At 43.5% G+C, this 20094-nt stretch overlaps 1 protein-coding gene across 10 annotated transcripts in view; it reads left to right on the top strand.

Moving 5' to 3' along the window:
* CEP170 (centrosomal protein 170) overlaps window positions 1-20094 on the top strand; it is an 88306-nt gene that overhangs the window by 39945 nt on the left and 28267 nt on the right. For 9 of the 10 annotated variants that reach the window (XM_039914831.1, XM_039914830.1, XM_029046915.2 and 6 more), the window contains 5 exons: window positions 6515-6994; window positions 13174-13340; window positions 13527-13811; window positions 18940-19089; window positions 19241-19364. In XM_039914831.1, coding sequence (XP_039770765.1) covers window positions 6515-6994; window positions 13174-13340; window positions 13527-13811; window positions 18940-19089; window positions 19241-19364 — 1206 coding nt within the window. The remainder of the gene's footprint in view (window positions 1-6514; window positions 6995-13173; window positions 13341-13526; window positions 13812-18939; window positions 19090-19240; window positions 19365-20094) is intronic. The other variant, XM_039914832.1, reaches the window with a different exon arrangement.

Here is a 20094-nt window from a genome sequence, read left to right as displayed (position 1 = left end):
CCCGTATAATAAATGTCCTAGACAATGTTACGTTTCAGGTGTTTTTTCACGCTGTTCTCTGCCTAGATGTCTTGAAAGTTGTAACATTCATTTATCAAGGCAGTAAATGCTTGGTTACCCAGAAGTGGTAAGTGGTGGAATCAGGGCTATCCACCAGGAGGGCTCAAGGAAAGGTCCTCAGGAAACCCCAATAATAATAATACTTATAATCGTGGTATTGGTTAAGGGCTTACTGTGTGCCAAACGCTGTGCAAAGTGCCAGGGTCGATTCGAGATAACCGGTTTGGACACGGTCCCTGTCCCATGTGGGGCTCAGAGTTTTAATTCCCACTTTACAGATGAGCAGACTGAGACCCAAAGAAGTGAAACGACTCACCCAAGGTCACAGCAGACAAGTGGTCGAGCCGGCATTAGAACCCCTTACTCCCAGACCTGGATTCTTTCCACTAGACCATGCTGCTTGGAGGAGGAATATGAGGAGCTAGCATGGTTTCATTCTGAGGTCGCTTATACTCAGAAGACTGCTGATCGCAATAAGTGGAGCTGATAACAGAGAGAGGACTGTATATTAGCCATATGAGCAGAATAACAAATCCGCAGGCAGAGGGAGCTTCATGAATGAATGAATGACTGATTAGTGGTGAGCTGAAGTTATTTACCAATTAAGCACCGTCTTTGCAAGCACCCCAGAGAAAATGCATGCTTACTAGGAAGGACGCAGACATTTTAACCCCTTTTTCCTCAAGGGATTGAGTGGCCAAGGCTGCCCTGTATGGAGGAGGATAGACAATGGACTAGATTGCCAACCTGTCTAGTGCAAATTGTCAAATCGTGCTGTAGTAAGCCTTCTTCTCTAAGGAACTAAACAGCTAAGAGAACTGATGTCTCAGATATTTAGAAGCAGGGGACGGGGAAATTCATAGGAGAGACTAAAATTTTATTTCAACTATAACCCACTAACGTTTTAAGGAAAAGTGTTCATTTCACATTGAAACTTGCCCGTTTGGTCCAAAATTTTTAAAAAGAACAAAAAATAATAGTGTATCTCAATTTTATCTATCTGCCTATCTATGCAAATATACACATACTCTTGCTGGAAAAACAAAGCAAACATACATTCTCTCATTTGTGCTTTCTTTTGAAAGTACATTTTTCTGAATTGTGAGTTGCTTTAGAAATCTTATTAATAAAATTTAGTTTCTTTGTGTAATTTAATAAAAAGAATTGAAGGTAACATCCCGGCTGGTATATTCTCCTCAAAGACGTCCTAAATGTATCAAACCATCAGAGGGTCAGAAAGGACTTTGGAAGTTTACCTTGCCTATTGACAATAGGTAGAACAAAATAGTCAGTTCTGCTCTAACAAGTTATCGCTCTTAATTGGTTCCATGAATGCAGTGTTAAGAGCAGCTAAACATAGGTGTTTTCGTTACGAGATAATAAATGTCAAGTACATTAATGCATTCACAAAATACCCCAAAATGATCCAAATAAGCAGTGATCCAAAACAATGCATTTTGATGAAATATCAGTGGGAGTGTTTATTAATAATGAAATATTTTGAAGTAGATTGTTTTTACATAAATACATAAGTAATTTTTCAAGTAGTATCTTTCACATAGTATTCAGTCAGAAGGCAACTGTGCTTGCAGACTAGAGATGTCATTATCTCCACTAAACAAATATAATCTAAAAGTAAATTGAAGAGGTTTTAACCACTCTATCAAATCCATCAGAATACCATAAAAAGAGAGGGAAATACTTCATTTTTGTAGTTTTATCTCAGGGCAAGAGACAGTTATAAGTAATAATGGCATTAAAATTCAGTAGCTTGCTGTGCCATGTCGTCATCTTAGATTGATGAGGTGTTCTATATCGAGCAATTATAACCAATAAAAAACTTAGTGTAAAGAATATGTAAAAAATGACTCAATATCAAATGTTATAGGTATGTCGCCACAAAAATGAATGTATACGGAAGGCTGCTAAATCACAAAATGGGTTGATGTCAAGGGGAAAGAAAGTTGTTTCATTTCTGTACAGATTAGAGAGATTTAAGAGCTAAGGATTTATTGTAGGACAACTGTTTTTATGAAGCTTATCTATTTTGCGTGGATCAACTGTCTAGCTTAATTGCTGGGAAAGAAACATCTCAATTTCTTATGATCAATCAGTGGTATTTATTGAGTGTTTACTATGTGCAGAGCACTAAACTAGGTGTGTAGGAGAGTGTAAAATCATTATAGGAGTGCTTTGGTGTAATATGTCTTAAGTGACAAGCCATCTTTCAGAAATGTTCAAATGACAGAAACTATTTAGAGATACCAGTCTCAGTTCAGCATATGCCTTGTGAAATAAATATTATTTACACTGAAATGTAACAACTAGATTTACAGATACCATTTATACTAACACGGAGTTGGAGGTCTGTTAAAAAATGACTGGAGTTTTAAATATGTCGGAGCATCGTATTCCAGAAAACATCATGCGAGTTAAACAAGTAACTCTTTGAGGCCTCCATTTACTGATGAACACTCATGTAATAATCACAAGGCTTCTGTGGCTAACAGCTCCCAACCCAGTCTCTTAAGAACAGCACAATCCTTTGGAGCTTCTTACTACCGATTCCACAAAGAGCTTCTTTCTTACGCCTTCATTCCTTTCCCAGCACTCTCTCATTGAAGAGATTGCACACCAGTCTGTCCCAGCTATTTTTAATTTCCTCTGAGGACAGAAGAGGAGGAGTTGAGTTGGTGTTGCAGCAAGAAGGATTTAGGATGGATTCAAGAACTTCCTGATCTTAATGCTTGCTAGCCAGTGGAATTGGTTATTAAAGAATAATAATGGTGCTGTTAAGCACTTACTAAGTGCCAGGTGCTGTACTAGAAGCTGGGGTAGATAAAAGATATACAGGACAGGAAATCTCCAGTTTGGGGAACCAAAACCAGAGCGTATCCATGTCCCGAAAGTGGTTCACCATGGATCCTGAAGGCCAGAGAGGGTAGTTTTACCTCTGAGGGTCCCTTCTCAGCCGGAAATTTCTGCGCTCCTGGGAAAGCCATCATATTTCCAAGATTCAATCGTCATATATCCTTTTAGCCACTTTCCAGAGAGCTGTAATAATGTGAGCATTTGAGGGGCTTGAAAAGGTGTTCTAAATAATTCCAGCCTCATCAAACTCAAAAACTAGCTCAGCAGGGCTCACCCAGCCTGGGGAACCTTTATCTTTTGGGGTAATAACCGAAGTCTGTATAAGCAGTATGGGAGAAGCCCATCTCTCACAGATTGGATCAGTCCTTAAATGGAAACACATCTACATTTTTAGCCATATTTGCTCACATGGATACGATCATAACAATAGGAACCGCACCTTTATATATGTGTATATATATATATAGTATTTGTTAAGCACTTAGAATGTGTCAGGCTCTATACTAAATGCAGTGGTAGAATAGTAATAATCATAATGATGGTATTTGTTAAGCGCTATGTGCCAAGCACTGTTCTGTGCCCTGGGGTAGATACAGGGTAATCAGATTGTCCCACGTGGGACTCCCAGTTTGAATCCCCATTTTACAGATGAAGTAACTGAGGCACAGAGAAGTTAAATGGCTTGCCCAAAGTCACACGGCTGTTAAGTGGCGGAGTCGGGATTAGAACCCATGACCTCTGACTCCCAAGCCCGTGCTCTTTCCCACTAAACTACACTGCTTTAATCCATGTCCCACATGGGACTCAAAGTCTGCATCCCCATTTTACAGATGAGGGAACTGAAGCCCAGAGAAGTGAAGTTACTTGCCCAAGGTCACGCAGCGGACAAATGGAGGAGCAGGGATTCGAACCCTGGTACTCCGACTCCCAGGTCCCTGCTCTATCCATTAGGTCGTGCTCCTTCTCTGCAAAATCATATTGTAGTTCTTTCTCTTTATTTATATACACATATATTTATATAAAATCTTAATAAGATTATTGATATCCATTATTTATGTTAACAATAATCATTTTAGATGTGCGGTACTTCAACGGAATAGCTGTTTCTCAGGCAAGCTGCCCAAACGTCTTTTGACTTCTTAAAGATCCCAATTCTAAATACAGCCAACTACCCAAGCCTCCATAAATTAAGTTAGTGTACTATTTGTCTAAGTCATCAATCGGTAATTTCAGATTTTGTAGAGCCTCACAGTCCCTAGCCTGTGCATGAAGCTACTCAGGGACTGTACTTATAGATTTTGTGATTGTGGGGGATTGCGTTCCTTTAATTCGACGCAATTCTCCATCATCTGACAATATTCATAGGTGAGAAGGTTTGTAAATCTAACTCAAAAAGAACCCTCAGAATATTCAGAATATTCCATAATTTAGTCCCCATTAATACAGTCTTAGAAGTACTTGGTAATGACTTCGCAGAGAGAAAGAGATGATGGGGTTGGATGGAAGCATATGAGCATGTGAGAAATGTCAATCAATAGTATTTATTGAGCTCCCATTTTGGACCGTGCATTTTACCACAAAGCATTTAATGTTAGGCGGTTCTGTTTATAAGTAGGGCAGTCCAAGTTTGAATTTTTCATGGTACATATGTAATTTATCCAAATATTCTGAGGATAAAATGCAGGTTACCCTTATATGGCGCTGGTTTTACCTTTACAGGTTTATTTGCTTGGAGTAAATACTAGCCTTGTGCCAATATTTTTTAGTGTTTTACATTAAAAATAAAGAATTAGCATGCTAAGATCACAACTCAAGGATTCCAACTAAGGAGTTAAGTGCACTAATTAATTTCCCAAATTACTGCTGCTAAATATATTTTGATTTCTAATTTTCATAGGGCTAAATTTGGGGTCTTGTTCCAGGCCTTTAAACAGTGATTTTCCCCTATAACTGTTTCTTTGTTTTAAAAAAATGCTCTAAAAGAGAAATTCTCACAAATTTTAAGATTCACTTATTCATGTTAAGTTTTTCAGAAGAAAGCTAATAAAGTTACTATCAATATCAAAATGGATATTACCAACTCCGATTAATTTTGTTTTATATTTACTTATATCTTTGTGAATGGCAAATGCTTTTCTTTGTTCTTTGAAGCTGGTCCCTTAAGAATCTTTTATCTGCCATATCATTGCGATTAGAGCCATCCAGGATTTGAAACCAATCCTGTTTGTGCGTTTCTGAAAAAAGTGAGTTTTTTAGCGCTCAGAAACAAAATCGAAAAATGATTGAAAAGGTCTCAAATGATCCAATGCTTAGTTTGGCAGGAAACGTCTGTTGAAGAACTGAACCTTTTCTTTCTTAATGCTCTGTTGAAAATGATTTTCTCAATCAATGGAAAAGTTCAGGCCCCTTTGGAGAGTGAGGTATAAAATTTTCTTTTCCACACAATTCATCTTGATTAGATATCTTTTACAAGAGGACCATTTAAATCAGCCAAGTTTATTTTGCATGGGCATCACTGAATGGCACAACTGAGTTTTTATGATTTCACAAAAATGCCCATTTTCATTGATTCCTCCAATCTTGAAACCGCTGGTGCTGATTCTGGAACTGATTCCTAATCGATCCGGGGTATTATTTTCAGTTCTGCTTTCCTCCAGAGATTTTGCCCCCCTTGCTTATTTTCCTGAACCAAAGTGCAACTAATTTCCCTAAGGTGGCAAGGCATCCATTCTGTATTTTTAACACATCGCGAAATGCAGCTCGTGAAATCTTCCATTTTTCCTTCCTTCTCTTCCATCGCTTTAACTTTTGTTCCTCGGGCAGAAACGAAAGTCGGCATACTTAGTGCTTGCATTCTGCTTCTGTTCATCTTTTCGCAAATCTAAGGAACAGGCGTCAGAAGAAAAATGGCCTTTCTCATTAAGAGGTTTCTTCTACAAGTAATGTCTGTAAGGCAATTTGGGACATTACTTTTAGAGGCTCCCTTCCCGTTGGCTTCCTGCGTGTATCTTCATCTGCATATCTCTTGTATCCGCCCATGCTGTGTTCTGAAAAAGCAAATCCAGGTGTTTTCGAACAGTGGAGGAAATGAAGTCATTAAACAAAACAGGCCATCCAAACGGAAAACTCCCTTTCTATTCAATTGCATTTTGAGTAGTAGAAAATGCACGGGGTGGGTGGGGGATGCAAAGGATTTGCTTGATATGCTCAGCTTTCCAGCTTTCCTTCTCTCTCTCCCTCTTTCTTTTTATTGACTTGCTGTTCTTCTTTCATCCCTGCTTATTAAGTTGCTCTAACTTAGACGCAGCCGAGGTCGCTATCAGTTGAGGCGAGATGTCTAACCAGTTAGTCAGGCCCCACAGCTGAGGATCTCCAGTCTTCAGTGGCACTGTATTCCCTGGCAAAAATAAGGGGCCCTTCCGGAGTTAAGGTGCTGACTCTCTCTCTATCTCTTTCTCTCTTGGGTTCTAGCACTATCTTTGTATTTTTCACAGATGATACAGAGCGGCTCTTAACAAGCCCGGCCCCTCAAGACGCTGAAATTCCCCCAATATTTTGAATGTTGTCTTATTTCTCTCATCAGGGTGCAGCACAGAGGCCAAGCAAGTCAAGGAGCAGTCGGCAGCCGCCAACGAAGAGGTCCTTTATCCTTTCTGTAGGGAACCAAGTTACTTTGAAATCCCTACCAAAGAATTCCAGCACCCACCCCACACGGCCGAGAGCACCATTCACGAAATCCCAACGAAAGACACCCAAAGCTGTCACGCGGCCGGCCCAGGCCATGCTTCCTTCACTATTGAGTTCGACGACAGCACTCCGGGCAAAGTCACCATCAAAGATCACGTGACCAAACTGACCCCGGACCACCGCCACAGGTCGAAGAAGTCCTCTCCCTCGGGCACCCAAGACATACCCGGGATTCAGACCGGGATGGTGGCCCCGGAGAGTAAAGTGGCCGACTGGCTAGCCCAGAACAACCCCCCGAGGATGATCTGGGAAGGAACCGAGGAGGACTCCAAAAGCATCAAGAGCGACGTCCCGGTTTACTTGAAGAGGTTGAAAGGTAAAGTAAAAGCGGGTAATCTCGGCGGTGCTTATTTCCTAAAGAAGGAGAGCGGGGGCCCAAGGAAGAATACGGTCCATTGTGAGAATTGTGACATAGACCGGAAGGTCTGCAGCCGTTTCAGCGCATTCCGCTGGAACCTTAAAGAGCAGACGCGAGCATCGGAGCCTGTCGATCCTTGAGGAGGGAATCCGTGCTAGTCTTCCACCATTTCCTTGCCAAAACCCGATTTGGCTTTTGTCGGTAGGCATCCGTTATCGTTAGGTGAGCTCCAGTAGCGCCCTCGGAAGCAAAACTCTCCGCCGGAGGATATAAACGCGGACCGTTTTAGTTCCTTTCTTGAATTAGGAAGATATGATTTTGTCGGGGTAGGCATCATTTGGCCGTTCACAGTATTGTCGTCAGAATCTGGGGTTAGATTGTCGGTCATTGGCTAGTGGACAGAAGGCATCTTTAGGGTCCCATCACCTTCTTCCTCCCCTTGGTGACGTTTGGTGGAGAAATGGATATCTTGATTCTATTCGTCTCATAAGTCTAAATCTTTTCTTTTTTGTGATCCTCACCTGAAAATGGCCGTTGAGAATCTGTTCGCGAGACGCCTCCAGCGTTCTTAAGAAATGTAAAATCTGTTTGTGGTGATTGAAATCTCTTAATGCAGCATTTAGAAACATGGTTGACAGAGGCATATTTTATCTTCTTGATTTGGGACCTTCATCAATCAACAATATTTATTGAGCACCTTACTGTGGCCAGAACACCGTTAGAACACTTGGGAGAGAAAAGTAGATACCACCTCCTCCCCGTTCCCCTCTTCCCTCCCCTAAGGAGCTAACCGGTGAGACAGACACAATAAAATTTGGCAAAAGAAGGTAGAATTCTTACATTCAGGGAAAGTTTCTCAGCATCGGGGAACCAACCAGTCAGTCAATCAATAGTATTTATTGAGCACTTTCTGTGTGCAGAGCACTGTACTAAGCTCTTGGGAGAGTCCTATCCAACAGAATTAGCAGAAACGTTCCCTGCCCATAATGAGTTTACATTCTAGAGTCTACAGTCTAACTACAGGCTTTCGCCATTCTGAGTTTCATCTTAGGCAGGCCTCGGAGGGCACTTTTTTTGAAATAATGGTATTTGTTAAGTGTTTACTACGTGCCAAGCACTCTACTCAGCGCTAGGGTAGAAACGAGGTAATCAAGTAGCACATGGGGCTCACGGTCTGTATAGGAGAGATGACAAGTATTCAATCCCCATTTTGCAGAGTCACCGAGAAGTTCAGTGACTTGCCCAAGGTCACACAGTAGGCGCACGGAGGAGCTGAGGCCTTCTGACTCCCAGTTCCGTGCTTTTTCCAGTTGATCATACTATTTTCCTGTGTGTAGGATGATGGAGGCAGAGCAGTCTGAAAATATACTGCTTTTAAGAAATCATAAGTATGATTTAAATATCCATGCTGTCGATGTACATGGGAGACAGCAAACGATAGGAATTAATTTAGCACACCTTATTTTAGGGTCAGATGTCTGATCCACGCGGCCTTCCAGGACTTAGATGAGGCATTGATGTTCCAGGGAAATAGAAAATGCCTAGCAGATGAGAGATGAGGACCTAGTCTAGGGGCTGACTGCCCACTCTTTAACTCTTTTTTTTATGGCATTTAAGTGCTTACTATGTGCCAGCCACTGTACTCACCATTGGGATAGATCCAAGCTAATGAGGTGGGATATAGTCCATGTCCCACATGGGGCTCACAGTCTAAGCAGGTTGGTTTGAGTTGTTAAAGACTATGATTTATTTCAAAACATCATTCAGAAAAAGCAAAATAAAAAAGAGGGAAAAACTAGGGCACAGATATGTGACAACGATGATAAGAATAATAATCTGCTTTGGCGGGGAACCTTTCAAACCCATCCAAGGTAACCAGCACCTTTGAAGATTTCTTTTCCTCTCAAGTCTTTGCTGAAGGGCCCAGGGTTTCTGATAAGTAGCTGTCAAATAGCCATCCCAGACTTTCTGACCTCCCTCGCCTAAGGCGAGAACCCTGCCGATTATTTTTCACTTTTGCTTAAATATTTGAAAATATTTTCACATTTGTTCCAATGCCTGAATTCTTAATATAATAACAATAGTGATGATGATGATGATGATGATGGTATTTGTTAAGTGCTTACTATATGCCAAGCACTGTTCTGAGCTCAGGGGTAGTTACAAGGTAATCAGGTTGTCCCATGTAGGGCTCACAGTCGTAATCTCCATTTTACAGATAAGGTTATTGAGGCACAGAGAAGTTAAATGACTCCCCAAAGTCACACAGCTAAGTGGCAGAGCCGGGATTAGAACCCCGGTCTTCTGACTCCCAAGCCCGTGCTCTTTCAACTAAGCTACGGTATGTATCCCACACTGTTCTTCTGCATTGCACAGACTATGAGCCTCCTCCTAATCCACTGGGTCTTGCGCCTTACCGTCACCTCCCGTACCAGCCTTTTTTTTCACGTCTTCCTGTACCTCTCTTTCCCATTTTCACGGCCTCCACCTGCATTGCAGCTGGTGGCTAAATACTTAGAACTTCCCGGACCTTAGAAGTCCCGCAGAAGGGAACCCTGGCTTCCAATCCTTTGAGCAGAAAGCAGTACAAGCCCAGCGGCTTCGTTTCGGAATCCCCTCACAGGGAGAGGGGTTGAGTTCTTCCTGGTGGCCCGAGAGCAGGTGAACAAATCCACCGGCCTGGGCTCATCTCCAGGGAAGCAGCACGGTGCAGTAGAGAAGCGGCATGGCGTAGTGGGTAGAAGTCAGAAGGTCACGGGTTTAATCCTGGCTCCGACATTTGCCTGCTGTGTGATTTAGGGTAAGTCACTCACTACCCCGTTGCCTCAGTTACCTCCTCTTCCAAATGGGAGTCAAGACTGTGAGCTCCACGTGGGACAGGGACTGTGTCCAACTTGATTTGCTTGAAACCACCCCAGCGCTTAGTACAGTGTCTGGTGCAAAGTAAGTGCTTAACCAATACCTTCATTATTATTAATATTATTATTATCATCTCCTCCAGACTGGTCCAGGCCGAAGCCTAATTCTCTTTTTCCCTCTAACTGGGGCGGAGCATTCCCTCAAGCGCTTAACAAATTCCATTGTTTCCCCTCTAGACTTTGAGCTCCTGGTGGGCTTCTCACTCTTTATTGATGTATTGTACTTTCCCAAGCGCTTAGTACAGTGTTCTGCACACAGTAAGCGCTTAATAAATATGACTCATTGAATGAATGAATGCCACGCATGGCCCTGACTTTCCCTCTACTGCCAGGCCGGAGCCTTGCAATGTAAATCCATCTTTGAATCCTCAGGGGAGCAGAAGTCTTCATTTCACAGTGAGGGAGCCAATTCAGCAAAAGGTCCAAGCGGAAGTCAGCAGACAGAGTAGGGAACTAGGACTAGTTTAAACTGGCTGCCGCCGAATCATGGACTTTCAAATCCCTGGTGGGACTCTCTGGTCTTTTTCCCCCAAAATCCAAAGATGGCGATCACGAACTCTGTGGCCTGCAGCCTAGACACAGCCAGGAGTTTATGTGATCACCTCTAGAAGATGTCTTGTACCGATCCCCCAGGGTGACAGATTTTCTGTGGGCATAAATTACAGGAAGGCACTAAGGCTTTCATCGTTGAATTTCATAGAAAGTGTTCTGGGTCAAACTTTTTTGGCAGTCAGGCAATCAATATTGAGTACTCATTGTGTGCAGAACAATGTACTCAACACTCAGAAGAGGACACTACACAGAGTTGGTAGACTAGTTCCCTGCCCACAAAGAACTTACTATAAATAAGTGAATTACGGGTATGTGCAGAAATGCTTTGCTTAGGGGCTGAGGGAGGGGTGAATAAAGGGAATAAATCAGGGGTACGTAGAAGGGAGTGGGAGAATTTTAGTAGCACAATCCACTGCTTTAACCTTTTCAGATACTACATGGGGCCACCCCAGGGATACGGATTTTCCATAGCATATACTCCTTGAAGACACTTAAGACTTTCACTATTGAACTTCATAGAAAGCGTTTTGGGTTGAACTTTATTAGCAAAAGCCACTGTTCTAACCCCTTCAGATTCTAAATGGGACCCTGGGGCATCAGAGAGCTAATTTTGTTTCCCAACGAGTGTAATTTACAATGCAAAGGAAGCTTTGGCCCTAGAGAATCTGATGCAACAATGTTAATTACTGATGATGCACTGAACTCTGTAATTGCTTTCTTTTTCCGGGAGCATCTCCTTTGCAAAGACTCCTAGTTTTTTTTCTCTACGCAGCTCAAAAGATCTAAAACGAGGAGTCTCAGACTTTATACAATTCACTGGGCACCATTCATGTTTTATCAGTAAATTCAAATATGTAAATAAAGCATCAGTGGAAGGAGAACTAGGAGGTGATGTGGGGAGGAGAGAATTTTAAAGGGAATCTCCACGTCTGCAGTTGCTACTTTGATGAGTGAAATGTGGAGGTATAGGAGACACACTTCAAGGAACCATATCTTCAGGAAGCTCTCATTCCTGAGAGAGAGCGAGAGTGAGAGAGTGGTCAAGGTTGATTGAGGATGGTGCAGAGAAGCAATGCATCCTGGAAAATATAATCCAAACTGTGCCGACCGGCTGATTGCCTTGGAAGCTAAGAGCCATGTCTTAAAAAAGGAGTTTTGAATTACCCGTCTACTCTTCCCCAGATCATTTAATCAATGACGGCGACAGCCAAAAGGATCGATCAAAAGCCCCTGGCATCATCAGGAAGCATATTGAAGAGAAAACAGAAGGCATAATTTTAACTTTCTGTGAAACCGTGTTTGCACCCGTTTCTGAAAGATAATGTGTAGCTGCATTTTTGTAAAAGTGTATCAGAGGCAGAAAAGACAAGCAACGAAAACAAAAATCGGGGGGTGTATACAGCTTCTGATTAGACCAAAACGATTCATGTTCAATACTGGAAAAACGAAAGCCGAGAAGAGAGATGGTTAAAGTCGCAAGAAGAGTGAAGGGATACAGGTTGAGGAAACCTGGAATTACCATCAGCCATGTCCTGCGGGATTAAACTTCGGGGGGACTCCCCTTTCCCCTAAATGAATGAAGTTGTGCAGCAGCTGCAAATATCAATACATTCAGGAGGGGCTTTTATAAACAATGAGCAATAGGTCCGTAGTATGTTGTTTGAGGGGAAAGTTAGGAATGTTTGTCATCTGCAAGGATGGATGCTAAAGGTGATAGTTGATCATCCCATGGTCCCTCTCAGTATCCTGTGGTACCAATGTGGGAGACAGAATACCGAGCTGGATGTCTATTGATCTGTCCCTGAGGCCATTTTGTATGCAGGTGTTTATCTTATGTTTGCAGTAGGTACTGATAGTGTGAAATGGGAATATGTAGTGGCCATTTAAAATCGACTCAGAGTAAGAAAGGCAAACTGAAACATTTAGTGTTGTGATAGCTATGAATGAACTTGGAAACATAGAGTAATACGTTTAACAGATCCGATTTTAAACATTTCACGGAAGCACTGTGTCTTTTTCTAGCTACAAGCGATCTTTAGTTCTTTCGTTTCAAATGTAATTATCAAAAATGCCGGAGGTAACTACGGAGCATACTGTAGTTAGTTTCAGAATTACAGGTAAGAGACGGCTAACTAAATGAGCAAAGAAAGCCTGAATATGAAATTTATGCAATTTAACTTCACGCGGTGAGATTGTCGACAACATTTTCACTGTTCTTGAGCACTGTGGGAGCAAATCCCTTTTTCCGATTCAACAGACAGTTCTAATTACACGATTGCATAAACAGGTGCAATTTGACCCCATCAAAGATATGGAGCGGTAGACGAAGCGCTCCTCGATGATGCGAGTTTAAACTCCTGCCCGGCTGGTAACCCGGACCTTATGTGGAAAGCCATTGATGTGAGCATTTTCAGTGTTGACGTTTTTTGCGAATCGAGGCAACTCATCTGAATCGTCGCCGAGCTCGTTTAAAAAAAAAAAAAGACTCATTGTTCGATGGGTAGCAAGTTGACCTTGTCGCCGAGACTGTTACCGCCTCGAACCTCGAGACTCGGCCAGACAAACAAACAACGCTTTTTTCGTTGTTTTGTGCCATCTTTGGAGATTGTGTCCGCTCAGTGTCCCGCTATTTCTTCTTTGTGTGTGTGTGTGTGTGTGTTTCGGCAGGGAATAAACACGACGACGGCACCCAGAGCGATTCGGAAAACGCAGGGGCGCACCGACGATGTAGCAAGCGGGCAACTCTCGAAGAGCACTTAAGGCGTCACCACTCGGAGCAGAAAAAATTGCACGCGAAGACCCAAGCACCCGAAAAGCATCAAGAACCAACTGTCGTAAGTCAAACCGCTTTTATGATTGAATTCTTGGACGACGACAATCCCAGAAAGAGACGGTCGTATTCCTTTACCCAGAGCACAAGAGCCTCGGGTCCGGACGCTCCTTATCCGGCACTTCCAGCAAAACCCGAGAAAGCCAAACCCACGTCAGCCGATGCCAAAGCGGTTTCTTTGTCGTTACAGACTAGCTCTGCCCACCACAGGACGGGGCCTGGCGCCCCGCACGGCAAACTGCTCAAGCAGAAATCGGAGGAGCCGCTACCCTTCCTCCAAACCGCTCTGTTGAGGAGCTCGGGGAGTCTCGGGCACCGGCCGGGGCAAGAGATGGATAAAAAGTTAAACGCCCAAGCCGCTTCCACCCCCGCCGAAAAGGACAACGACGACGACCAGAGCGACAAAGGCACGTACACCATTGAGCTGGAGAATCCCAATACCGAAGAAGAGGAGGCCCGTAAGATGATTGACAAGGTGAGGCCCAGGGGAAAGTCAACGTGTGGTTGTTCTAAGGGGCCGGGAAAGGATTGAGGCAGCCTGATTCTGAGGGGCGAGAAGCGATGGGGTCTGGTGGATAGAACGGAGGCCTGGGAGTCAAAAGGATCTGGGTTCTCATCCCGGCTCCGCACCGCTTGTCTGCTGGGTGACCTTGGGCAAGTCACTTCACTGGGCCTCAGTTGCCTCCTCTGTCAAATGGGGATTGAGACTGTGAGTCCCACGTGGGACAACCTGATGACCTTGTATTCATCCCAGCACTTAGAACAGTGCTTGGCCCATAGTAAGTACTTAACAAATGCCATTATTATTATCATTATTCATTTGGCCTCAGTTGCCTCATCTGTCAAATGGAGATTAAAACTGGAAACCCCACATAGGTCATGGACTGTGTCCAACCTGATTAGCTTGTATCTACCCCTAGCGCTAATTACAGTGCCAGGCACTTAGTAATTAACAAATGTCACTGAAAAAACGTTCAGTAAGTAGAGAAGGCAGACTTCATATTTAGGATGCTGAAAGCGAACTGCAAAAAGATTCTTTTATGATATGGTATTAACCTGGGACCCTTTCCTGGTTCTGGCTTTTCCTAGTTTAGATTTTTCAACTGCTTTCAAGAATTTTGGTGTAAGAAGACTAAGTACACAAGTGGGTTAGAAGTCAAGCTAATATTTGAAGGATTATACCAGTAAACAAATCTGTTACGATGGAGCAATCAAGAAAAGTGAGGCGATTAGTCTAAGAAATTGGTAACAGCATCTTAAACTCTTGAATCAGTCGGTAAATATTTATGGAGTGCTTACTGTGTGCAGAGCACTGTACTGAGCGCTTGGGAAAGTACAATATATCAAAGTTGGTAAAGATATTCGCATCCTCTCCGAAAGAACAAGAGAATGCAGAGTTTACACACGTCTGCGCATTTCCAAATGAAATCCAAGATCACAAGAACTTGGTAAATAGCTGCGCTCTGCATTTGGTTGAGCAAGTAGTCTTATCGGAATCAGAGCCTTCTCAAATTTTACTTTGTCCCATTTCCCCACCTCACTGATTTCAAATCTGAATTTTTTATTCCCTTAAAACGGCCAGGGAAATGTCAAAGCTTCCAATGCAAGTTCATTCTTATTTATTGAGCGCTTACTGTGTGCCGAGCACTGTATTAAGCTCTTGGAAAAGTACAATACAGCAATAAAGAGTGACAGTCCCTACCCACAATGACCTCTCAGTCTAGAGGGGGAGAGACAGATATCAGTACAAATAAACAGATATCAGTACAAATAAAAAAAATGACAGATATATAATTAAATGCTGTGGGGCGGGGAGCGGGGGAAGAGCAAAGGGAGCAAGTCCGGGTGACGCAGAAGGGAGTGGGAGATGAGGAAAAGTGGGGCTTAGTCTGGGAAGACCTCTCGGAGGAGATGGGCCTTCAGGAAGGCTTTGAAAGGGGTCGGGGGGAGAGTAATTGTTCGGCGGATTTGAGGAGGGAGGCTAGAGGAAGGACTTGGAGCAGGGGTCCACGGCGAGACAGGAGAGATGGAGGCATAGTGAGAAGGTCAACGCCAGTGGAACGAAGTGTGCGGGCTGGGTTGTGTGTGGTATTGACAGATCCCCCCAGTTAGAGGGTGGGAGGCAGAGGAGGAGCCCGCAAAGGAGACTGAGAATGATCGGCCAGACGCTCCTCAGAAACTGCTCACTAGCCCATTCATTCTCGTTGCCCTGGGCTAGGACCAATGGGTTCTCACTCCACCTGTTGAGAGTTAGTTCACGTTGGCTGCAGCTCCAGTAATCCGCTAAGAACACTGTGTTTCTGCCATGCACTCTAGGTTAGAATCGTAATCCTTTTCTAGAAATCAGTAAACAGAGGATACCTGTCAGTTGGTCAGTCGTATTTGAGAACCTGCCGGGTGCAGAACATTGTACTAAGCGCTTGGGAGACTGCAGTAAACAGACACATCCCCTGCCCACAGTGGGTTTACAATCTAGTTTACAATGTCTCTTATTGACATACGACTGTTTAAGTGAGAGGGTTTGGAACTGTTAGGTGGCAGTCTCCCGAGCGCTTAGTCCAGTGTTCTGCACACAGGAAGCGCTCAATCAGTACGATCGATCGATTGATTAGCGTGTTCTGGGGAAACGGCTGCAGTGGCTGCACCCCTCTGGCTTCCGTTTCCTTAGGTGCCGATGAGGAAAGCCAACTCTGGATGGGAATCCATCAGGAAGAGTTTATTTGCACCTGTGTGGGATTTCGTAATGCCATCCTGTCACCCGGTGACAAGACCTGACAAGTTTGTTCTGTTAACGGCAATAATAATAATCTGATTTTGAGAAGTTAGTGTCGTTTCATGTTTCACGGCTAAATACATAATTAAGGGATTTTTTTTAAGGTTGAAGGATTTCATTTAGATGATTAAGGCGAAGACTGACTCTCTAGTGACAAGTTAGACAGCTCATTATTAATAAGGCAGCTCCAAGAATCAACTAAAAAGCATCCTGCAATTCTGTGTGACTAAATCTTTTCATCTATTTCAGTAGTGTGTTCCTTGCAAAATATTAGAATACAGCAAACTGCAGTAATTAAAAAATGAAACTGAGAGTCGTCGTTCTTTTTAAGTATTCTTAAGTACATTTTTACAGCCACCAGATCCAGTTTACATATTTGAATGATCAAAAACTGAGACGCAACGTGGCCCATTGAACAGAACAAAGGCCTGGGAGTCAGAAGGCCCTGGGTTCTAATCCCGGCTCTGCCTCTCGTCAGTTGTGTGACTCTGGGCAAGTCACTTCATTTCTCTGTGCCTCAGTTTCCTCATCTGTACAATGGGGATTTAAGACTGTGAGACATGGACTGGCCCTGGCGCATAAGTGCTTAACAAATACCATTATACAAAAACCAACTGAAATTTTAGGATTCAGAATAATAAAGCTGCTTAATGAGCTGGTAAAAAAAACCAAAATGAGCCATGAATTAAGAATGGCTGTGCAGTTATTAAAAATGCCTAGCTGCACAGTGATTAAAACTGTCTTAGCCACACAACTTCAATGTATTGCCTGGGTGGGTAAGTGTCATGTATGTGTTATCCAAAAAATGCATCACGTGAAAGGGATCCATAGGGAAACTCAACCCCAAATTAGCCAACGTTCTTAGTAATTTGTGTTTCGATGTATTTTTAAAGGACTCGTCAGTTCTCACATGCCATTTTGTAAGAGGCAATTCATTAAGGCATAATACAGAATCTGTGGCAGATTCTTTTAATAACATACTGTTTTGCACTGTAGCTCTCCAGGTCAATTCTAAGAGACATGTTGATCTGTAGTATAGCAACCAGCCTCCTGAATTCTGCTCTCTCCTAACCGCTTTTCACCCACTCCTGCCACATATCCACCACTTCGTGGTTTCTTCAAATTAACTTCTTATCCAGAAACCGGGTTTTGAGTTTCTTTTTGACCTCTCACATTATTGATTCCCGGAGAGATTTTTCTACGACCATGAGTGACGTCGTGGGAGTAAAACCCTCGACGAAAGAAACGTCTGACTGCAGTCAGGCCCTGGTGAACTGTAGCAAAATGGGTCCGTCGGTGAAGAGCCTGCAAAAACACCCCTTTGCCCACTGCTTTTGGCAGTGGGGTTAACGCTGGCTCGCGCCAGAAAGGTTTCCATTTGCCAACGTGCCAGAGGAGATGCCGAGTAATCCCTGGTATGTGGGCAGCTGGCTTCAAGGGGGAGAGACCGGAAGGCCAAGCCGATACTTTTTCAATTAATGAAGCAGTGGTATTTAGTAACCGCCTTCTGCGTGCCGAGCACTGTACTGGGCACTTGGGTGAGTAGAGTAGAGCCCCCGAAATGACCTCAGACTTAAAGGAGCTTACCATCTAATGACTGTAATTAAAGAATAAAATATTCCAGCTCCCCAGGACAAGTTAAACTCCCTTAGAAGATGATGACAATTCCCCCCAGCCATCTTCCCAGGAATCAACTCAAGTGATCCTGTTGCAGTGTGTGTGGCCATCTAGTGGAGAATTGCCCGATTTTTAAGTAGAATTTGAAAATCTCATCATCAGGAAAAAAGGATTTCCCCTTAATCAGGGTCATCGAGTTTCAAAAGTCCTTTGTCCACTTGCAAAAGTTTTCAAAGAAGACAATATCGAAACAGTTTTCTTCCACCAGTTGTTTTACGGCCCTTCTCTTTCCATTCGATTCAGGGGGATGCATCTTACTTGGTGGAGGGCGACAGTCACCGATGACCAGAAGGGAAGCGTAGTGGTGGTTCCAAAGAGCGAGGGGAGTTTTTTGAAGGCTGATCTCCTAAAATTGAGATTATAGGGGAAAAGAGGATCCCGGATGATCATGACTTGACAGTATCCTAAATATAAAGATCATCACAATCATAATAGTATATGCTAAGCATTTACTATGTGTCGAGCACTGTACTAAATGTTGAGGCGGATAGAAAATAATCATGTTGGATATAGTCCCTGTCCAGGGTGGGGCTCACAGTCTTAATCCCCATTTTACAGATGAGTTAACTGAGGGGCAGAAAGTGAAGTGACTTGCCCAAGCTCACATAGCTGGAATCAGAACCCAGGTCCTCTGATTTCCAGGCCAGTGCTCTATATGGGACAACCTGATTACCTTGTATCTACCCCAGTGCTTAGAACGGTGCCCGGCACATAGTAAGCGCTTAACAAATGCCATCATCATCACTAGGTAATGCTGTTTCTCAAGACAGCGAGAGGCCTCAGCCTCTCCTCCACAATGGGGAGCCGGGAATGCACCCCACCTCTTGGGCATGATCTTCCACGGTCATGCCAAAGGGAAAAATTTGCTCATCTCCCTTACCCCAGTGAATTTATTAAAGAGATTGTATATCCATAGGGTGAGTGCTGGCCATTCCACCCATCTCAAAAATAAGGTCCTCTTACTCTAATGGATTCTCTCGGTATACATATCTCTTGACCTGTCCCATTATCTGAATTTTGAAATATTCATATTTTGTGGTTTTAAAAGGAAGTCGTAATTGATTTGAAGCTCAAGAATTATTATCGAACAATTTGGCATCCAAGCTTCACTCAGGGCTTGAAGCATTCACTTTAGAATTGTTTTGGTTTGCAGGTCTTCGGCGTGGATGACAGTCAAGATTATAACAGGCCCGTTATCATTGAGAACCAGAAAGATTTGGTAAAAGACTGGGCCCTGAATTCCGCGTCAGTTGCCCTGGAAGAAAGAAAACCACTGATTTCATCCGGATTTCTTGATTCAGAGGTAAAAGATTCTTCCCATTGAGGGAACCTTTTCCTCCCAGTGAATAGTTTGTTTTTAATTATACATTTTAGTCTCTTAAGTAACTAAAATGTTATTTCAGTCCCTTAACCACAACTTCCTCTTTATATTCCACGTCGTTTTCGCCCCTCAGGAAGGCCGTTCGACCGGAAGCAAACGCTGGGTATCACAGTGGGCTAGTTTGGCTGCTAATCACACGAAACACGACCAGGACGAGCAGAGACTGGAGTTGCGTGCATCCGCTCATCTTGAAATCGGTATTTGAAGTAGCAGTTATACGGCCTAGTTTGTCAGGAGTAAGTTACCCCACTTAAGAAAGCAAGTGTTCAACAGGCCGACCTGTTAAACCCGGCCCCCTGGAAGGGAAGCCGGGCTCCGAAACCGGCTAGGGGAATGCAGAGGAAGAACCAGCAGGGAAGCAGCGTGACCTAGTGGTTAAAGCACTGGTCTGGGAATCAGGAGGACTTGGGTTCTAATCCCGGCTGCGGGATTAGAAGTGAAGTTACCTCATCTGGAAAATGGAGATTAAGACTGTGAGACCCGTTTGGGATGTGAACCTGATTAGCCTGTGTCTACCCCAGCACTTAGAACAGTGCCTGACACGTAGTAAGCGCTTAACAGATACCGTTCAAAAAAACCAAAAAACAGATGGGTGACTAGACCATATTCCATTTATTCTGTAATCAGTTGGTCAATCAAGCTTGTTTAGTGAGTGTTTCCTCCACTCAGGACTCTGTACTAAGGATTTGAAAGGTACAGTAGAGTTGGTAGAGTTGAGAAGCAGCGTGGCTCAGTGGAAAGAGCATGGGCTTTGGAGTCAGGGCTCATGAGTTCGAATCCCAGCTCTGCCACTTGTCGGCTGTGTGACTGTGGGCAAGTCACTTAACTTCTCTGTGCCTCAGTTCCCTCATCTGTAAAATGGGGATTAAGACTGTGAGCCCCACGTGGGACAACCTAATTCCCCTGTGTCTACCCCAGCGCTTAGAA

Source organism: Ornithorhynchus anatinus, chromosome 19 (genome assembly GCF_004115215.2).
Source record: "Ornithorhynchus anatinus isolate Pmale09 chromosome 19, mOrnAna1.pri.v4, whole genome shotgun sequence".
Classification (NCBI taxonomy): Eukaryota; Metazoa; Chordata; class Mammalia; order Monotremata; family Ornithorhynchidae; genus Ornithorhynchus; species Ornithorhynchus anatinus.
This window is presented reverse-complemented; position numbering and strand designations above follow the sequence as displayed.